The sequence below is a fragment of the Gallus gallus genome, chromosome 3 (genome assembly GCF_016699485.2).
Source record: "Gallus gallus isolate bGalGal1 chromosome 3, bGalGal1.mat.broiler.GRCg7b, whole genome shotgun sequence".
In the NCBI taxonomy this organism is placed as follows: domain Eukaryota; kingdom Metazoa; phylum Chordata; class Aves; order Galliformes; family Phasianidae; genus Gallus; species Gallus gallus.
In genome coordinates this window covers 90,604,110-90,624,584 of record NC_052534.1, presented here as the reverse complement: position 1 = coordinate 90,624,584, position 20,475 = coordinate 90,604,110, and the positions used below count along the sequence as shown (strand labels likewise).

General features: G+C 38.4%; 1 protein-coding gene across 6 annotated transcripts in view; it reads left to right on the top strand.

The window, feature by feature from the left end:
• Window positions 1–20,475, top strand: part of ARHGEF10 (Rho guanine nucleotide exchange factor 10) — a 114,555-nt gene that overhangs the window by 33,143 nt on the left and 60,937 nt on the right. For 2 of the 6 annotated variants that reach the window (XM_015284922.4, XM_001235642.7), the window contains exons 4-15: window positions 176–472; window positions 1,752–1,818; window positions 2,762–2,841; window positions 4,065–4,121; window positions 5,513–5,676; window positions 8,841–8,957; window positions 10,111–10,225; window positions 12,060–12,172; window positions 16,397–16,474; window positions 16,696–16,875; window positions 18,133–18,249; window positions 19,800–19,892. In XM_015284922.4, the coding sequence (XP_015140408.2) occupies window positions 176–472; window positions 1,752–1,818; window positions 2,762–2,841; window positions 4,065–4,121; window positions 5,513–5,676; window positions 8,841–8,957; window positions 10,111–10,225; window positions 12,060–12,172; window positions 16,397–16,474; window positions 16,696–16,875; window positions 18,133–18,249; window positions 19,800–19,892 (1,478 nt within the window). The remainder of the gene's footprint in view (window positions 1–175; window positions 473–1,751; window positions 1,819–2,761; window positions 2,842–4,064; window positions 4,122–5,512; window positions 5,677–8,840; window positions 8,958–10,110; window positions 10,226–12,059; window positions 12,173–16,396; window positions 16,475–16,695; window positions 16,876–18,132; window positions 18,250–19,799; window positions 19,893–20,475) is intronic. The other 4 variants (XM_015284923.4, XM_015284924.4, XM_015284925.4 and 1 more) reach the window with 4 other exon arrangements.

Below are 20,475 nucleotides of genomic sequence, written 5' to 3'. Positions count from 1 at the left end.
CTGTTGCATTCCTCATCTGTAAAATGGGGAGGAGAGCCCCACAGTATGGGAAGTTTGAGTCACAGATTATAAGTAAGTTGTATGTAAAGTCATATACATGTTTGAGATATATGTAAATACCAACATTAAGCAGCTTGAACAGGTCCAAAAAATAAAACTTTGTTTAATTTTTCAGCTAAAGGAGCTGATAACTTAGAAAAAAGTGAGAAGCTACAAGCATCAGAACCTACTGCGGAAGATGCTCCAAGGAAAGTGAATCCCTACTCAGTCATAAATATTTCCCCAATGCAAGAAAAGGATCCATCCTCCTCACCAGATCCAAGTCCTCAAGATGAACCTGCCAGTCCAAACGTGTCCAGTGGATATTCTGTCCCTGTGCCCTGTGGTTATGCGGTGCCATCCAATTTACCTCTGATGCTGCCAGCATACTCCAGTCCTGTCATAATACGTAGTGTTTCTGTAGATGAGGAAGGTATGATATTTTTGCAACTTATTTTCTTTGAAGGGGGAATCCTTGTTTAACTTGAGATACTTGTGTTGTTTTGTAAACGCTAACGTAGCATTCAGACTTGTTGTCTAGGAGATTTTATGTCAGAATAGAAGAATAATTTCATCATGGAGTAGGAGCTAAATTTTAGCTGGACTTAATAAATATCAGCTTATTTGAAAAACACACAAATTTTGAGTAACAACAGGGAAAAAAAAAAAACAAATTCTAATAAGACTCTGCTTTCCTAATTAGGATTGAGATAGCTAAGTTAAGATGCATAAGGAAAAAATGTGTAAACACTAAGTCAGTTATATCCCAATATTTTACATCTGTGATATTTGGCCTTTGTTTTTGCTGGCACAATATTGCAGCATAAAGCACAAGTCAAGACTCCTGCCTTCTTACCATTAAAAATGATTAATGCTAATTCCCTTCTAATGTCACGAAATAATTTCCGGAGTCATGATTATGTATTCAAGCCAAATGATTTCTTCTCAAACCCTTAGAATACTTGAACTAGGTTTTAGCAGAATTTCTGTCTCTTTTACCTTTTCTGTATCCACTTCTGCTTATTTGTTTTTCTAGACCTTGTGAATATAGATTTGCTGTGAGATTTTTTTCCTGATTATCTGGTGAAGTCTGCTTGTTCTTTAGTACTGTATTAAGACAGAAGAGGAAATAACTATGGATTATTAAAGAAACAGGAACAATCCCCCTATTTTGTAACCAGAATTGGCAAAGTTGACAGCTTAATGCCAAGACAGCAGGAGGAACAGAAAGCTTTCCATATCCTGTTTATTTTTATTTTGAATATATTATTCTTCAGCTAGGTTGCAATTCTACTGTACTTCTGTGTACTACGACACTTTTTTGCAGCCTTTGCTATCTACTGCCATTAGGCATATCAGAGAATACATGCAAATATATTTGTGGTTGATATTGCCTGTAGAGGAATATATGTTCGAGAGAGAAGAATTAAATGTGCCAGGCACTGTGATTTTCTCTGACTAACTCTTAGGACAAATTGCTCTGTCCCTGAGAATTATCTGAGTTGTGAAAATAGATGTGATAGTGTGAAGAAGCACATACTTTTTTTAGATATGTTCAAGAATAAAAATGTTGCGTAGATTATTCATTAACAATATTAAAAAAAAAACAAAACAACAACAGTTTCTTAAACTAATTTGTGCCATTTGAACCACACTAACATTTTATTATATCCAAGCATTTTGGTGATTGTATGTGTTTTTTTTCTATTTAGCAGGTATGCAGTCAGCAACTGAAGAATGTCACTGTAATTCTTTAAACTCAGAGGAGCCCCAAAATAGGTGATTGACAATTCAGCATGTTTTAATGATCTATGAAACTTTAATTCCTGAGAAACCTTGGATTCTATAAATCAAATACTTCATTTTTCATGCCTGGTGCTTTCAAGTTTTGTTAGTTTTTTGACTTCTTAACTTTGCTTGTGTACCAAAATCTGTGCAGATTAAGGTCTACTGTATATAACTGTCCATGACATTTTGAGGGAAAAAAATATACAGTTTTTATAGAGTCATCAGCTGCAGCAGGACCACTGCCAACATGCAGTCAGACCAGCCGTGGCTGATGGAATTCCATCGCTTTTGTAGCTCTCTTTCAGATAGTTATAGCTGTTACTGGATCACCGTTCTTATCAGGCTAAATAAGTTCCCCATGTTCAACCTTTTTCTTGTAGGCTGTGTGCCTGCCATGTCCCCAACAATCTCAGTAGCCCTTGGCTAAACTCCAATCAATTTCTGCACGTCTCTTTAGAAGAGAAGTGCTGTGGAGCCAAAACTGGATGGTCTACTGCAGATTGAGCCCCACCCATGGCAGATAGAGAAGGAAAATAGCCTCCCCCCGGCCATTAGGAGGCTGTGCACCTGTTGCTGTAGCCTTGAATGTCTATTTTTATTTACAGCAAAAACACTTTCAAAGAGAGTTTTGTGCTCTGGTAAAAAATAACTTAGAAATAAATATTTCTTGAGGTTGGAGGGAAAGTGTTTTCAATTTATTTACTGAAGTCATCAGACTATTAAATGGATTAGATTATTAAAATCCTAATTACATGCTGAAGCAGGGTTTTTAAGTAATCATCAGCCTCAGAGTGAGAACAGTAAGAAACAGTAAGAAAACAGTAAGATGCTTTTATTTATTGACTTGACTTGTTTTCGTGGATGTTTAAATGTATTTTTGTGTAGGCTTTAATGCTTTTATTTTATGCCTTTTTTTTTTTTTTTTCCCCTCAAGTGAAGATAACCAGGTCAAGAGAGAGGATGATGCTCTGGCCAAGTGGGTTGCAGATCCTGCAAATACAGAATGGATGGAAAGTAAGTATCAGTGAGCTCAGAATACAGACATAGAAGGTCAGTTTTAAGTTGTGATAGTTGTGATAAACAGTATATGTAATGTACATTGTTCTGTAACACACGTTTTACAGGAGCGTCCATGTTCACTTGTATTTTTTTTTTTCAGGAGCGTTCTGGAGTCCAACTGTGCCCAGTTAAAAATATCTAGTAGTGTAATAAAATTATGTGCTTTAAAACAAAGTTAACACTCATTTTTCCATTCCACTTTTAGAGTCTACGGAATGATTAATCGCTGTCTAAAGGACATTTGGCTCTATCATATATATGGTGGAAATTTGCTTAAGTTCGCAGTGTTCTCTGTGACTGTGTGTGAAATTGTTCTCCTACAGTAACTGGCAAACAAGTTCCTAGAGAAGGTGGAAGGGAAGGAATTGGCATAATTTCTTAATAGAATCATAGAATTGTTCAGGTTGGAAAAGACCTTAAAGATCATGAAGTCCAACCGCAAGATCATCAAGTCCAAATACATCCATTTGAAAGTAGAACATAGACAGTGTAGTTTGTTGATGGGTTATCCTGGCTGTTCTCAGATACGACACTGTGAGAGATCTCACTCGGCTGGAGGTTCACCTTAATGTCACTTTAAACAGTTGAAGAATTTGCATTCCTGTCCTACCTCTTGACTTTCTAAGTTGATCATTATGTTACTTACGGTTTTGATTCTTTTTCTGAAAATGTCAGTTACAGCTTTTTACATCTAACTGGTAAGGCGTTGAGCAGCACTTTATAAGTGCTGTAATATGAAAAGGAGAGAGCTGGCTGTTGAAGCAGATTTCTGTTTTCAAGCTACTGAAGGTCATAATAAGCAGTGTAGGTAAAAGCACTTGGAATGTCACACATACCATGCAATTACAGTTCCTATGCATTATTGTGTTACTTGAATAACCATGATTAGATGTACTAGTAAAATGCTGAGGGAAAATGAATCGTATCTCCACTGTATTATGGAATTATATAATGGCTTGTGTTGGAAGGGACCTTTAAAGATCATCTAGTTCCAATCCTCCTGCTATGGGCAATAACACCTTCCGTCACATCCTCGAACACTTTCAGGGAGGGACAGTCCACAACTTCTCTGGACAACCTCTTCCAGTATCTACCAGTACAGCCAAAATTCTTTCTTGGTCCCATTTAGATGTTAAGGGTTTTCTCATTCCTTTTTGTTTGTTTTGTTTTGCTTTTAGACCCAGATGAAGTAATTTATGATGACGTGCCAAGAGAAAATTCAGACTCTGAACCAGGTTTGAAGGCTTTGTAATATGGACCGTATAGATGTTATTTTAAGTTAAAATCAATGTAACACAACCTATGTGCATGTATACTGAACAGATGCATTAACTAAGTTCTATGTAAGCAGAATTAACCCTGACAATCATCATTACATTTTACAGATTAAAGCTGACTTTTGACAAGATCTATCTCAGCATGTCTCCTACACCTCTATGTCCAGATGCTGAATTCTGCTTTATTTTATAGATACACCTCAAAATTTCTGAGTGACTGTATTCTGTATGTTAGAGGATGGCAGCGTTGGGTGTTGTAGCTGTAGTAACCTAAATAAGGCAGAGGTAGTAGGGATGGAGTGTTTTAAATAGTCTATTAATATATAATACTGCAGCATTATCACAGTTGCGTAGAGAATTGCTCTATTCTTGGAGGTTCCCTTTCACATAAAGATTGCTGTTTGATGGAAAACTGTATTCAGCTTACTGAATATCAGTCAGGGGAGATGTGGGGCAGCTGTTTACCGTCTTGACTGTGAGTTTACAAAAAGGATTTCTTTCAGCTTTGCAGTGCTCTAGCTTCTCACTGTATTTGAAAGGAGTAGCAAAGATCTTAAAGTAGTTGGTGGAGCCTAGATGTTTCCTTTATTGGGAATGGTGGAATTAGGTATAAAGAAGCCTCTTAAAACAAACTTTTGCTAGGGTTTGTTGTGTTGTTTTTCTTCATTGTGAAGACTGTGGAAGGCTTGTTTGTCACAAACAAATTATGTTTGAATGAATCTGCTTGTTTAGGAATTTGGCATCTGCTTTTCATAGCTCTTCATCTGTTACTGAAATTGATTATAACCATGTTAATGATTCAACAAAACAATTTCTTGTGTGGAGCACACGTTTATCTTTAAAGCCTAAACATTTTCATTTCTTGTCATTAGTGCTATCTAGGCAAGATGTTTTGCAAAATGTACTATTAAAATTTGTTTCATTTATAATTTGAATTTATTATGTTGCATTTATGGGTAATGCTTTTATCAGTGGGAAATCCCTTAGTGGATTAGGCAGGGATGTCTTTGCACTGTGGTTTCTCATCCAGGATGTAATTGTACTTTGAGTAGTAGCTGTGAATTCTTTCTAATATATTGTGGGATTTGGACATAGCAGTAGTGTTTGAGTAGGACATGTTTCCGATGGTATTGTGGTGTGTAGCAAGAACTGGCTGTGTGTTCTGGTACTATTTCAACAGAGACACTCACTTTGGCTGTTTTTAATATTGGATTGGATTAACATTATGCAAAAGTGTGCATATGAAGGTCTGCATTGTTCTTTATGGTACATCCTGAACAAGGTTTTTGTTGTTTAAATAAACAGGTATTTCAGTGTAGCTTTCTTTTATTTTCGTTTAATTCTTGCAGAGGAAATGATTTATGATGATGTTGAAAATGGTGATGATGGTGGAAACAGCTCACTGGAGTATGGATGGAGTTCAAGTGAGTTTGAAAGCTACGAAGAACAAAGTGATTCCGAGTGTAAAAATGGAATTCCCAGCTCCTTTTTGCGAGGCAACCACAAGAGACACGTATGTATCCTGCAGTGCTGCTCAGTCATTGAGGTTTTGATTTTTCAATGCTTGCCTTTCTCTCCTGTATTTCCCGTCTCTTTAACCCAGCTTCAAATGCCATCGTCTTTATAAAGGAGATGTAAATCTGTGGGATTAGCAGTCCAGAACAAAATGCAACAGGGAAAAGATGGAAGTATTAAACAGGAGCTCCTCAAAAGAGAAAACCTCAAACTGATTAAAAGTGGAATTAAAAATGGGATCATTTTTCCATGTGGGCAGTTGCTCACATTTTGTTTTTTGCAGCTGCTGGATTAGTGTAAGTGGTAAATGAGTATGGAAAATATGAAGAACAATTGGGGTAAGCCTGACAAGGCTTGAGGTTTTGGTATCCTTCAGGCACCCAAAAGTCACAAAACTGCCAGTGTTCCGTACCTGTTTGCCTTAGATCTGTATCACTTCGGTCATTTGGTGGTGACTGACCTTAAAGAAATAATTTTTTTTGTGTGTGTGTGTGCAATCGAAGAGAAGTCTGTACCATTTATTGCAGACAGAAGAAAGGTGGTGTGGTTAAAATGCTATATTGGTGACATCTATGCTCTGTGCCAGGAAGCTGCTGACAACATGAGTATGTGCCCTTCTTGCATCTTTTTGACTGCACTGTGGGAAGAGATCTGCACTCCCACGCTCTCTACTTCATTTCCTCTCTTTTTACTCTTATGCCCTTACTGTGAAGGGTGCTGTGAAGGGAAAAAACAAATGGTTGGGTGTGTGATCTAGGGAAGCAGTCAGTTCCCTGCTCTGAGAGCAGGGAGGATACCTGCACCCAGGTGCAGTGATGTGTAGAGCCTGGACAGAGCACAGCTCCTCTGAGAGAAGGAGGTTTTGGTGCTTGGAGATCCTGCAGAAAACTTGGAGTTTCTCTGATGTGTGCTAACCAGTAATAGATGCCTATGAGCTGCTTTGTAATTGAGTATAGTCAGTGAGCAAAGTGCTCCAGCACCCATACATTTGTAGGGGTAATGCAGCAGCAGGAAGGGGAAATAGAAAAAACTGAGGACCCAAATTGTACATTCTGCTTATTTTTTCATTAACCTGGGTGTGCTTGCTTTAGTTGCATTCTGCTTCTCCAGCTCTAGATACTTTTTATCCTGTTTTAAATACTACTACTACTCTTGCTACCACATTTATTGCGCCTTTATTCCAGGAAATACAGTCCCTGTACATGTGCGCTTTCAAACAGGAAATGTGTGAGAATGTTAGAGAACACATTCAAGATGCGAATACTGAAGCACGTGCTCTTCTATGGCACCTTTATTTTGAATTTTACAGGCGTCTCATCTTAATGAAAACAAAAGCCTCATTTCTTTGTTTCCCTCCAGTACCCGTAATCTACTTTCCCTTGACCTCCATCCTTGCTGCCTGTGCTTTGGAAATCAGGGAGTGAGCAATTAGCTGGAAAACTTGATCCCACTCAAATCAGCACTTTGTAAGCTGGGTGCTGATGTTGTGGTTTTGTTGTTGTTACTGGTTTGTTGTTTTTTTTTTTTTTTTGACCTGACTAGAACAAGTTTAAGCTGTTGCAGCAGTTTCTTTCTGGGGAGGAAGTTTTTCAACCTGAAGAAAACTGAGTTTGGTTGTTGAATATCTTTGGAAGAGGCTGGAAAGTACTTTGCACTTCAGCATGTAAGTTTTAACGTGGCTGCTTGTTTGTTCTGCTGAGGATAGAGGTGAGGAGTTGAGTAGTATGTTAGCTGGTGGATGGAGAAGTTGGAGAGACTGCTGCCCCTGTATGGGTCACTGGGAGCTGGAGAACTTGGGAAACTAGAGAGAGGGTTTGGAGGAGGATGAGTAAAGACCAAAACTTTAGGATTTTTAAGATAAAACAAACAAGCTCCTGCTTCAGCATTTCAGCATACGCAGAAGCCACTCCCCTTTTTACCTGTTCCCTGTATCCACTCCTTTGACTAACTCTCATTTCTCCTCAGGTCTTACGATGGATGTTAACAGTATTTTCCCAGCATGTTTCCTTTATAGTCTTTCAGAGCCTAAGGGGGACTTACCTTATTATTTTTTTCAGTTGGTTGAAAAGTATGGGAAGTTTGGAGGTGTGATTTTAAGTGTAAGTGGTGGTATGACTTCCCTCAGAGTCACTTTTTAATTGTTATTTCTGAAATGATTTTTTAAATTTTATTTTTAAGAATTGAAAGTGTTTATACTATCAAATATTTCTAGGCTGTGAACCAGATGCTGTTCTTAATTATACTGCTGTAATACCAGAATCATCATGTTGGAGGTAATTGCATCCTAACCCATCCTAGTAGAGCTCAGTGCGGGACCTGCCCCTTTGTTTTCAGCTCAGTAAGCCGTCTCTTTCCTGATGCTTTGATCATTTGCCAAATAACTCTGTTGGCATCAAGCAGAGGGTTTTTCCATTGAGCTTTTTTTCTGTTATAAGGCACGCCAAATATCTATTTTTTTTCCTATTGAAATGTTGACTGCTTTCATTTGGCTTCCTCAAAACGTTTAGTGATGATTAATTAGTACTCCAGGGCATTTCTCCATGATAACGTACCTTGCAAATGAATATATTAATGCATGAGGTGTTTATGCGGCCATGCAATGAGGCTGTGATAGAGCAGAGGAAAGATGCATGCTTCCCAGTTCCCACACGCTGGGCATAAGTCCTCCCCTATTAGATTCTTCTTTCCCAACTCATTAGTACTGTAGATCTCCATTTTCTCAGGTGTCAGCAACTTCTGCAGCTTCATCAGCCTTTGAGAATTCATCTGATTCACCATTTTGAAGGAGAGTCAGAAATGCACTGGGTTTGCACTCCACTGAATGATGCTCGTGTTAAAATTGATGTGTTTCCAAATGGTTTGTAAGAGATGTGCATAATATAATTAATATGCAGTTAGCTTAGACTAAGTGACTTTATCTCTCTCTTTACATAGTTGCCAGCATAGTGCAAAGGTGCCCGGCTGACTTTCGGCAAGTCCAGTGAACTGCAGGGGTAACGGTCCATTCGCCGGGCTGGAGCTTCCCTGCGTGAATATTCTCTCCTTCAGTTGTCTGTGTTTCAGTAGGCAGACTGGGCAACATGCATGATATACTCGAGTACTTTAGCATGACGTTTGCACTGTGGGCTGTTTGAAAAGATTGTGTCTTTTTGTACACTGTAGCTTTCTCATGACCTTACGCGTTTAAAGGAGCATTATGAAAAAAAGATGAAAGATTTGATGGCAAACACTGTGGGAGCAGTAGAGATTCAGCAACTAAAGCAAAAACATGAGCTGAAGGTAGCGTAGTTAATTTCTGTAATTAGCTGTGTTTAAATTATTGCTTTTCCAACGCAGACAATGTTGTCTTTTTCTTTTAGTAATAGCTTAAAAAAAACAGACAATAGTTTGTTTAAAATGAGTTCTAAATGTGCTGGATTGTTAAGCAGTTTGCCTTAGAAATATTTTGTCAATAACTGTTTCTCACGCTTATTTATCAATCGTGATCAGATAGGACGTTGTCCTGCCTTTACCTCAGAGTCTGAGCTAGGAGTACAACCCCCGTGAGCTCCACAGGGCACCTCTGACCCTGGCTCTTTGTCCGTGTTGCATAAAAATTGTAGGACTGAGAATCTTGCTGCTATCCATTCTGAAAGGAGCTAGCATCCAAAGGCTGTTTCACTGGAGTTTTTTATGCTAAAAACTTTATCTCAGACAGAAAAAACCTGCCTGATTGCAGCAAGACAGCTTTATTTGTATTCTAATGTAGCTGATGATGTCAGCACAGTTCTGGCGGTGGTGGTTTTGGCGGCCACTGGGAAAGGAAGACTATAAACCAGTTTAGTTTCCCAGTGAAACATCTCTTGGTTGTTTTTTTTCTCCAAGAGACTTCCATGTTGTCGTAGTGTACTATAAAATTATACTTAATTAAATCAACATACTGATTTCTTCAATTAATGAAATTATTATTTTTAAGATTTTCTGCAAAACACAGTGGTTACTTAAGAATGTAGTCAGTACAAAACTGAATCTTTAAGTCAGAAATATTCTGGTAGAGCTAGTGGCAGATGAATGAGAAGCCTTGCCATGTACGACCTTTCTTAGTATTTATTTGTTACATAATATAAAGCTGAGTGTTTGAGTTTATTGTGACTTCAGATATTTTGAAGCAGAAGAGTTCTTAAACCATTTCTTCCATTTTGAACATACATGCAAGGTTGTCATAAAGTAAGACTCTTTATCCAGGTTTGATTTTACTGGGAAGAAATACTGATGTTCACATCTGCAGTTTGATGGTTGTGTGTACTTCCAGTATATTTGTTTGACTTGGGGGTATATTTGTAGCTCCCCACTTGACAGTATTTTGAAAGAGATGTTAAAAGTACTCTGCATGGTAGCTGAAGCGGATTCCCATTATTCACTGAACATGTAGACTGTACTTTTTATCTTACAGATGCAAAAGCTCATGAGAGCTGCTAGAGAAGGTACCAAAGATGGACTAGAAAAGACAAAAGCAGCTGTGAAGAAGGGTCGTTCTTTCATTAGAACTAAGTCTTTTATTTCTCAAGGTATGTGTCTGTTATTTTACTCTGTTAATGTTGTTTCTTCTAGTTATTTCTGAGAAAGGCTGTGAATAGTTCAGTAGGATTTTTATTTGTACTAGGAGCCAGGTACTGGATGCACAGAATTATAGAATCATAGAATGGCTTGGGTTGGAAGGACCTTAAAGATCACCTAGTTCCAACCCCCTGCCATTGGCAGGAACACCACTTGCTAGATCAGAATGTCAGATCAGCTCTATGTCAGCTAATAATAGTTTAACATTCAGTTCAGATCACTGTACAGTCATTGCATCTTGAGTAGTTTTAGATTTAGGATGCAGTGACCTCAGAGTCCGAAAGCAAGACAGAGGAGTCCACTTAAAAAATATGAGTGTAGTAGATGCTAGCTAAAAATTGGTATATGGGGATTATAGAAATTTGATTAGGGTACTCAGTCTGTCTACTTCCCTCCCTTGAATAACTCTACCTGATGGTGGAAGCTTTATCATGCTTTATTGGTTTTGGGTTATAAAAAAAAAAAAGTGGGGGGGGAGGGTCTGGAATTAGGAGCTGTCACAACAGAAGGAATTCTAAATTCAAACAAGCATCAGTCCTCTGATATGACCCTCAGAGACCACAGTCCACAGTTTTTTTGTTTTTTTTTTATTTGCATGGGACAGGGAGTAGTAAGAAAATTGAAACTTCTTTCTCCTCCATTGCAAGTCGGAGGGGCAGTCTATTTTTCTGCTCAGGTTTCTGCTCAGCTAATTAAATGGTTGTAACTTCAGAGCTTTAAGAACTATGGTTTTAAGAAGGCAAAACCACAAGACTGGCATAAGATGGTTTTTAGCAAGTAAGCTAACTTAAAGCTGTGTTGTATCTGTAAGGCCTAGTGCACATATCGCATCCCCATCATGGCCTAAATTTAGGGGATTGACAACCAGAAAAGAAAGTAAATGGCAGATTTAGTGGTAAAAAATGTATTCCCACCTTCTTGCTGTTGCACAGGAGGAAATGACCTTCATCAGCACAGCAGTGTTACAATGGACCCAGCTTTCCGCTTTATTTATGTTGAGGTTAAGTAGCAGATGCTGGATATCTGTGGATGGCTTAATACTTTAGCCACTTACCAAATCAACAGGGAGCATGTGATAAATTTGTCGATTAATCTCATAAATTCCTCTAGCCAACAGAACTGCTTCCCTTAATTCACTTTTTGATACCAGCTGAGTTTCTCACACAGTCCCTTCTTTCTCCTCTGCTGGTGTCTGACTGTTTGACTGGCTGTGTGCTGCCACCTATCACTGCACTTCGGTCATGCTTCTTTCGTAAAATTAGTGGCACTGAGAAATACTTAGGGATCAATGTGGAATCCCTTATTCTTACTTCCTGCAAGTGCCAGTATTTTGACACGTTTGGCTACTGGTTTTAGTTCAGTTTATGGATGGTTATATGGAATTTCTTGCAGTGAATTACATTATGATTGTGTTTAACTTCTTCCCAAAAATCATTTATTTCAAAACTGCAGGCCCTTGAGCCGCAGAGCCTTAGTCCTAGTTGTCACACTGGACAGCCCTGTGCTTGTATCTGGGAAGAGGAAGGAAAGTTCAAGCAAAAGATGCATAGGTTATCTGCTTCTGTGCAGATTTTAGGACTTGGAACTATCTTTTGAAAGTTGCTCTGTGTTAGAGTGTTCCGTAGATTCTATAGAAATGCTGAGAAATTTCATTTGCATGGTAAGTTAAGATAAGACTACTCTGTGAATGCTGTTCATGGACAGTTGGATCTTTGTCTACCTCCTTTTTTTTTTTTTAATTTAAACTTTACAACGTTGATGTTTTGGTTATTCAATTGTTTTTAGATCATAGATCATCATGCCTGGAAGAAGAGGAGCTAAATTTATTTATTGACGTGGACTGTGTGCATACAGAAGCAATTATGACCCCTATGCCTGAAGGATTATCACAACAGCAGGTAGCAGGCTTTTGGAAATCTGATCTTTTGCCTCTTTTTTTTTTTTGCCCTGTGCCCTCACCCTCCACCACTCACTTTCCTTCTGCTCTGCATCAGTGGTTCCCAGGTGCCTTGCTTTTCAAACATGTTGGCATTAATATCAAACAACAAGTGGAGATCTAATTCAGGTCTGAATAAGTAGCTTTTTAAAAATTCCTATATGTGTGTTGAATTGCATCAATCCTGGAGTCAGCCTGAAATGCGAAATGTTTAGCATTATGAAATTAGGATCTGCAATAATTATATTATTTTACTACCTAAACACTTAAGGGTAAATGTGATGGCTTTGAGTGAGAAATAAGAGTTTAAGTATTTTTGTTGAGTCAGAAGACATTTCTGTATTTCTGGAGCTCAAAGATTTCTGTTTTAAATATAGAGAATATTCTGCATGCTCTCTGAATCTAAAGTTTTCTTGATATTTTAAAAAAAAAAGTCAAGTCTACAGAAGAGTCACCCTCTCACAGTCTATATTAATGCTGGAAACCATCAGCATCAGTTTGAATTTTTGGCTGAGAATAAATCCTGTGGGTTCATATTACTGTATTGTTATGGCAAGTAGTAATAGCTAGATGCAAGCTTTTAGCATTTTGTGGTGTGAAGTCCTGAGTTGGTCAGTGCCTTCAGAAAATGCACAGCAAATCTAACAGTATTTCTCGAAAAACAAATTAAGGACAGGTTAAGAAAAGTTGTATGGGCTTTTTTTTTTTTCTTTACTTGCCAAGTTTCATAAAATGTTAAAATAAATGTTTAAATAAAATGTTAAAACTTGGCAAATTTTAAATAAATGTATCCTCTTCAGGAAAGAGAGAGAGCTCTTAATTTGGAATAAACCTCTATTCTTGGTTATCTACCCAGGAGGAGCTGCCCAACTGAGCAGGGATGGAGTTAGGAAAGCCAGAGCTCAGCTGGAGCTAGTGAGCTGTGATGGATGAAAAGAAAGGTTCCTTATGTGTATATGTATCTTGATGTACATGTAAGAAAAAGGAAAGTTAAGAAAAATATGGTCTGACAAAGGACACTGAAAAGACTGAGGAAGTCAGTGCCACTTTTGCCTCAGCTTTTACTAATTAAGGGTTGTCCTCAGACTTTCGGAGCCTCCAACCCTACAAGATAGGTCCTGTGAATTATTACCTGCGGTGGAATAGGATACAGCTAAGGGATACTGGTGCTGTGGCCAGTTGGAATTAAGGAAACACGTCCTTAAAACTAGGTGGCATGTATTTAGCGGTACTGAAGAGAAGGCCTTTATCATCAGTGCGTTGGAAAAAATTAGACGTCACACTCATCCTCAAGAAGGGCAAGGAGTACCCAAGGAAACTAGGGTCTGGCTGGCCTGACCTCAGTCCCTGGGAAGGTTATAGAGCAGATTCTTCTGGGAGCTATTTTCAGATTTTGGGAAGGACAGGAGGATGATTGGGAACAGATTTCAAGAAGTCCATTTGTGCCTGGCCAGCCTGAGTGCCCTTGAGATGACTGGCTTGTGGATAGGGAGAACAGAGGGTGTCGTTCATCTTTGCTTTAGCAAGGCTTTCTTCAGAGTCTCCAGCAGTATCCTTGTAGTATGTTAAAAGAGATATAATTTGCAAAGGTAGACTATAAAGTGAAAAACAGTTTGAAACACCTTACTCAGAGAGTTGTCATCGGTGATACAGTCTGATAGGTGATAGTGTTAGTGTTGTCCTTCAGGAGCTGATGCAGGGCCAGTGCTGTTTAATGTCATTATTAACAATCTGGATACCAGCTGCAATGCGCCCCTCAGCATGTTTGCAGTCCACAATGAATAGGGTAGGCTGCAGGTAACATGCTGGAAAGTAAGGCTGCTGTTCAGGCTGACTTTGAGCTGAAGAGCTGGGCTGACAGAAAATCCAGGTGGTTCAGCAGGTTCAAACAGGACTCCTGGCTCAGGGACAGCATAACCCTGCGTGTGACACAGTCTGGAGGACAGCAGACTACATGGCAGCCCTGGGTATCCCAGTTGTACTGAGTGAACTCCAGAAGTCCCTTACAACCTGAATTACTCTGTGATGAATAAGCTGACTTTATGAATGTGCTTGCTTTAAACAGTAGGTGGCAGGATAGCTTTTGTTTAATATCAGGCTCCTGTTGGACTATTACATTCTGCTTTCTGTAACTATCATGTTAGCTTTTGCATCATTTTAAGACTGTGACATGAAATCTTGTTATACATTGTTTATGTTTATATGGTACTTTTACTAGCAAAAGTGCTAATACTTGCATGTGGGCCTCGTGTAAGCTATGAATATCGTGATGAACTTGTAGGCACTTTAAAGTATTTAATTTGTGTATTGTAGAGCCTGAAAAAAATATTTTGCAAACATATTTATTCTTTTCAGAAGAATGAAGTGTGACAAAATGCAGAGGTATCCAGATCTCCTACAGGAGCAGCCAATATATTACACCCAATAAAAAACTGTTTAATCCAGGCTAAATACAAATTAGACACAATGAATTTTACCCTATATATCTTTAAGCAAGGGCTCACACAATTTTTAAATCTTCTTTTGAAATGCCAGTACTTGAAAGAAAATCCTTACATGACCTGCATATAACTTAATAATATGAAATACAAGTGTGGAGAATTAAAGGCAGCTGCAGAGAATAAAGCAGGAGGCCACAGGGAAGAGAAGCAAATCTGAGATTTGAGTTTCATGGTAATTCATGCTAGCTTAAAATAGAGAAAGAAGCAATTTTTCCTTGTCTTGTGCTTGTGGGGAATGTTGTATTTCTGCCCTCGTATTGCCTTCTCCCTCGAATAGAACACCACTTTTGAAAACCTTGGGATGAGTTGGATTAGGACGTTGTTTTGGGTGAAACCAAATCCCTAAAAAACCAAGAAATATAATGCTTATCAGTTAAAAGTTTTACTTTTGAATCAGATCAATTTCTGCATCCTTTCATGCATGCAGTGTGCATTTCAGCTTCAGGGAGTGAAGGAGGGTATGTGATGAACAGCCTAGTCTGTAAACATAAAATATGATAGTATTTCCTGAAACTCTTCTAATTGTTTCAATTGGTATGAATATAGATAAGGTTTTCACCTAGGCATGTGTCACAGAGTTATCTCCAGATCTATCTGTGTGTCTATGGCAGGGGGACAGCAGGCCCACAGGCACACTGGCCTGAAAAGCTGGGGGGAAGGTGTGGGAGAGGGGGGAACAAAGAGGGAAATGAATAATAACAAATAGGGAAAAAAAACAGTGGCAACGATCTGAGGAGGAAAGTTAATTTACTAATTATAATAACAGAAATACAAGTTAAATGGGATTGAAGCTAATAAACCAAATAAATGAGAGACAGAGAGAGTGTCCCAAACCCAAGGCCTTACTCTAAAGCTGAAGGCAAGACAGCTAGGGAGCAAGCACTGCCAAGATGAGCAGCAAAAAAGAGAGCACTCTCATGACTTGTGAGCAGTTCTGTCTTTCCCTCTGAACAGAAAACAGAAACAAAAAGGTCCTCTGGGGTATGTAGTTCTTCTCTTCTGAGAACCAGGTACCTGGAAAATTGGCAGTCCACAGAACTGGAGCATTAACTCTTTAACTCCCAGTGCTCTACATGATGTTATGATGTGGGATACCGACAACAAAAATCATAAAACCATGGCAGCATGGTAATATTGCCACGTTCTCCCCCTTAAGCCCAGATCCTGACTTAGATACTTTACTTTACTTTGGCCTTGCCTTAAAAAGGCAATGAATTTTTGCTTATTTGTCCTACAAATCAGTCCTATAAAGGTTATGTAATATTAAAAAAATTAAAGTAGAAAGAAGGAATTCTGCTTGAAGCCTGATTTTGAACACCGTTAACTTGTTTTATTGTGGCTATTTACTGAAATAGCCAATATCATCTGTACCTATTGTTATCTATATCAATATCTAAATTCATACATCTACAATTAAATTGTATCAGAATTAAAGTTTGAAATTGGAACAGTCAGCAAAGACTACCTAGGCTTACAGTAACTGTTACTGTCCTAATGATAATTGTAGAGTAATGATAAATGTAATGACTCTTGAAGAGCTAGAGTGTTTATTTTATGGCAGTGCCAATATTGCTTTGTGTTTTTTTGCTTGTTATTAATGCAAAAATTTGATCATGAGTATTCCTGGTTACGATGAACGTGTTTACCTGATTGGAGTCTCTGAGAAAACTGTTTTTCCTCAACAGGTTGTGAGAAGATATATTTTGGGCTCTGTAGTTGATAGTGAAAAGAATTATGTAGATGCTCTGAAAAGAATCTTGGAGGTATGTTGGTAACATTGGCATTTAAGATTTGGAAATTTGAAATTAATCCTTAAAGAATCTGTAGTGTGACTCACAGACTTTCCTACAGATACTTCATGCCAAATGTTTAGAGAAATTTTATATGTATATACTGTTACATAAATTGTTATTGTTTCTTCTGTGTATAGGAGGAGCCCATTTTTAGGTGTTTTTAATCTTTTTATATGTCTTTTTTTCCACAGCAATATGAGAAGCCCCTTTCAGAAATGGAACCAAAATTACTGAGTGAAAGAAAACTCAAAATGGTCTTCTATAGAATTAAAGAAATTCTTCAGTGCCATTCAATGTTTCAAATAGCACTGGCCAGTCGTGTGTCTGAGTGGGATTCTGTTGAAATGATTGGTGATGTCTTTGTTGCTTCAGTAAGCAAATACATCTGAACAGATAATCTATTTTTTGTTTTAGAACTTTTATTCAGTCGTATCTTTCTATCTAATTTGACCATTTTATTCCCATGGTCTTCAATGCCTGCGGCAACTGTCAGAATGTGTATGTACCGTTCTGGTAAGGAACATGTGTCTTCAGCTAGCTTAGCAGATGAGAAGATTGTGGCTAAAATTTTCAGGCTTTGATGAAGCTTTGAGATGCTTAAGTAAATAGTTTCTTTTTCAGAGGAGAGTGATTCAAAATTAAGGTGAGATTGAAGCTCCTTATCTCTTAAAAAGCAGGTAGTTTTACGTACATGGGGCTTAGAATATTTGTTGAGAATAGAAAAAAAAATCACAGTAAGTAATGTCCTGAATTCCTTAGTCTGAACTGAGCCTGTAGCACAGATAAGGAGAATTTACAAAATGCTTAATGGAAGTCCATCCAGTGGATGACTGAACTAGCCACTGGCTTGAATTAGGGAAACAAAATGGTGTCTCAATTGGTAGAAAGATTTTATTCCCACAAGTATGTGAATGGAAAAGGCTTCCTACCTTGATGATTTGAGTATTTTTCTTTGTTGCCTCCCAGCTGCTGGGTATTACAGCCTTTTCCTTTCATCCAAAAGAGAGCTGGGATCTGGATTTTTGATTGCTTTGACGCCACTTTAATGAAAAAGGAATGTTTACTAAAGATCTTCTCTTTAAACCTGATCTGTCTTGTTTTGACTGGAGCAAGCTGGGGAGTATTAATTAGACCAGCTCTGCAGAAGAGAGGGATAATCTTTACTAAGTAAGCAATGGGCAGTGATCTTTCCCTTCACGTGACAGTTTGCAAGCCACAACATCTTTCTTGATAAATGCCAGCTGAAGATGGGGCATGAGTAGGACTGGGACTTGACTTGTTCATCAAATCTGGAAGGTAGGCAGCAGTGCATTACTGCTGTTGATCATGGGATCCCAGTCCTCTTGATTACTCAGTCCTCATGCCCTAGTATTGTAACCAAGATGATGCTATTTCTGTAAATTTACATTTTTTGTAATTCACAGCTGCTACATTGTTAGATCTCCAGCCTGTGTTTTGCAGAAAAGTTATTTTAGGCATTGTCAGTATTTTTGTAGATCCAGCACTAAGCCAAGCAAAAGCCTTTAGCACCTAACAAAATGAGTCCTTGATCTGTCAGGGCTCTAAATAATAATGCTTTTAGATGTCTTTTGGGCTTATACATAAGGTTTACCTGTTTATGTCTTTAGTTTTCGAAGTCGATGGTATTGGATGCATACAGTGAATATGTAAACAACTTCAGTACAGCAGTGGGGATTCTTAAGAAAACATGTGCCACCAAACCTGCCTTTCTAGATTTCTTAAAGGTGAGTTATTATTTCACTACTGTATTTTCAGAATGATTGCATAATTTTAGATCTTGAATGTATTTTGAAGTGCAGAGTGTTTTTGTTTTTGTTCAGATCAGTTTACTGACTGGTGTTTGTGTGACTGTATTTGACAAAAGATTGGAATTTTTTCATGCCAAGTGACCTTCCAAGAATAGTTCACGATTTGAATCCTCTGATTTGGGATTTACTTTATGTCTGACCTCCTTATTATGTTGTGTAGAGTCATATAGCTATACTTCTGTTCCACATTAAATTCCTATTATTTTGAAAATATTTTTTTTTGCAGTCTGGGAGGGGTGAAATTGAAAATATTTGTGCAGGATGCTTATTACCCTGATGAATGTGATGCTTCCACTAATGTTTATTGAAAGCCTGCCACATGCAACAGAACTGCTGGGAAGTCTTAGGGATGATACCCTACAGAGGATAGGCAAAATCCACTGCAAGGCTTTTAGGCTGTCAGTTCCAGCAGTGGCATAACTTATACCTTGTGTCACTCCTTGGCAGTACCAGCACTGGTAGTGCTGAGAGTTGGGTTCACAACTGAACTCTGAGATCACAGTACACTTCTCTACTTTCTACTGGCTTTTTTTTGCCCACCTGCAACTAACAGACTTTGAGCCAGGTTCTTCTCTGCTGCTGGCTGGACAGAAAAAAATATATGCATGTGCCTTGGAGATAAATATAGAAACAAACTGCTGCGAGGCTGATAATAAAAATAGAAAATAAATAGGAATTGGGGCATTATACCCATTTAATGTTGTTTGGTTTTTGTACTGTAATGTTTCTTCTACTCTTCCTGGGTTGGGTCATCTGTGATTCTGATCAGAGTATTTCCAAATGTTGGAGTGAGTTATACATACAGGGCTTATGCACTTGTAAATGAATTTATTTCTGTTTTTATCTGCTAGTCCTGATAACCAAAATGACAAATTCTGATATATTTCTTTCCAAACAGAACTCAGTGCTCTTTTCCTTAGTTTCTTTTAATAAAGAAAATGAAAGTCTCTTTTTGTTTCTGTAGCACTGAGGCAATTATGTTTTCCTTAGATTTTCTCTTAAAAACACATTGGTTGTTACACCTCTCCGGTCTCAGTCTCAAGAAACAGTGCAACAGCAGTAAATTAGACTATAAATCAACAAATCACTTAGGAATTTTAGATTTAAGACCCTGAACAAGTACGTTCTCTTTGTTGTCACTGATGTTAAGCAGACGTTTCATGGCTCTGGTTATGTGAAAGCCATGAAGGTGCTGTAACAGTGTATACATACGTGCTGCCATGCTGGTGAGGCTCCCTCCCAGCTGTACTTTTTTAGGGAGGAGATTTCAGTTGAGTGACCATGCCATCGTCTTCTTAATGATTTTTTTAAAGAATATTGTTTTAAATGAAAATAAGAATCATTGCGGTTCCTCTGTAATGAATGGCAATGGTATTGAAGAATGTTCAAAACATATTTTCCTTTCATTCTGTGCCTGATAGAAATACACTTACAGAGGTAAACAATGTGACATTCTTGCATTGCAGCAGTGCCAGGAGTCAAGCCCTGATCGGATTACGCTGTATGGTTTAATGATGAAACCTATCCAGCGCTTCCCACAGTTCATTCTGCTATTGCAGGTAAAGAATATTTAGCACATAAACTTACCCAAGAATGTTCTCATTGCATTCTCACGTGGCTTGCCTGTGAGCTTTCTGGGTAGCCATCATCTGCTGGAGAGGAGCATGTTGCAGTGGGAGTGAGCACTGGATCGTGAGGAAATAACAGGGAAGAGAACTTCAGTGCACCATTGTGTACTGATCTCTTAGTCTGATTGCACACACAGGCAGTAAGTATACTGCAGGAAAATCTCAGTAGGTTTGATATACTCTAGGCTGCTAGACTTAGTAAGCTAGATGTAACTTGTAAGTCCCTTCACATGCAAGCTGTAATTGGAAAGTACTACTTGATCATAGCAGTTGGTTAGGTAGTAGCACTTTAAAATACTAGTAGAAATGGTGTGATACTACCTTCTGCTTAAGCAAAATGCCAGACAGAATTCTTCCCTAGGTCCAGACCAGCTCAGTGGTCTTCCAGGCCATGACAGGTCTACACAGTGAGTGCTAAAAGTTTGCAAGGTCACACAGGACAGGCTTTGGGACAAAGGTCCCAGAATTACTGGTGAGATTCAGAGGTAGTTGTGGTGGGAGCATGAAGCTAGGT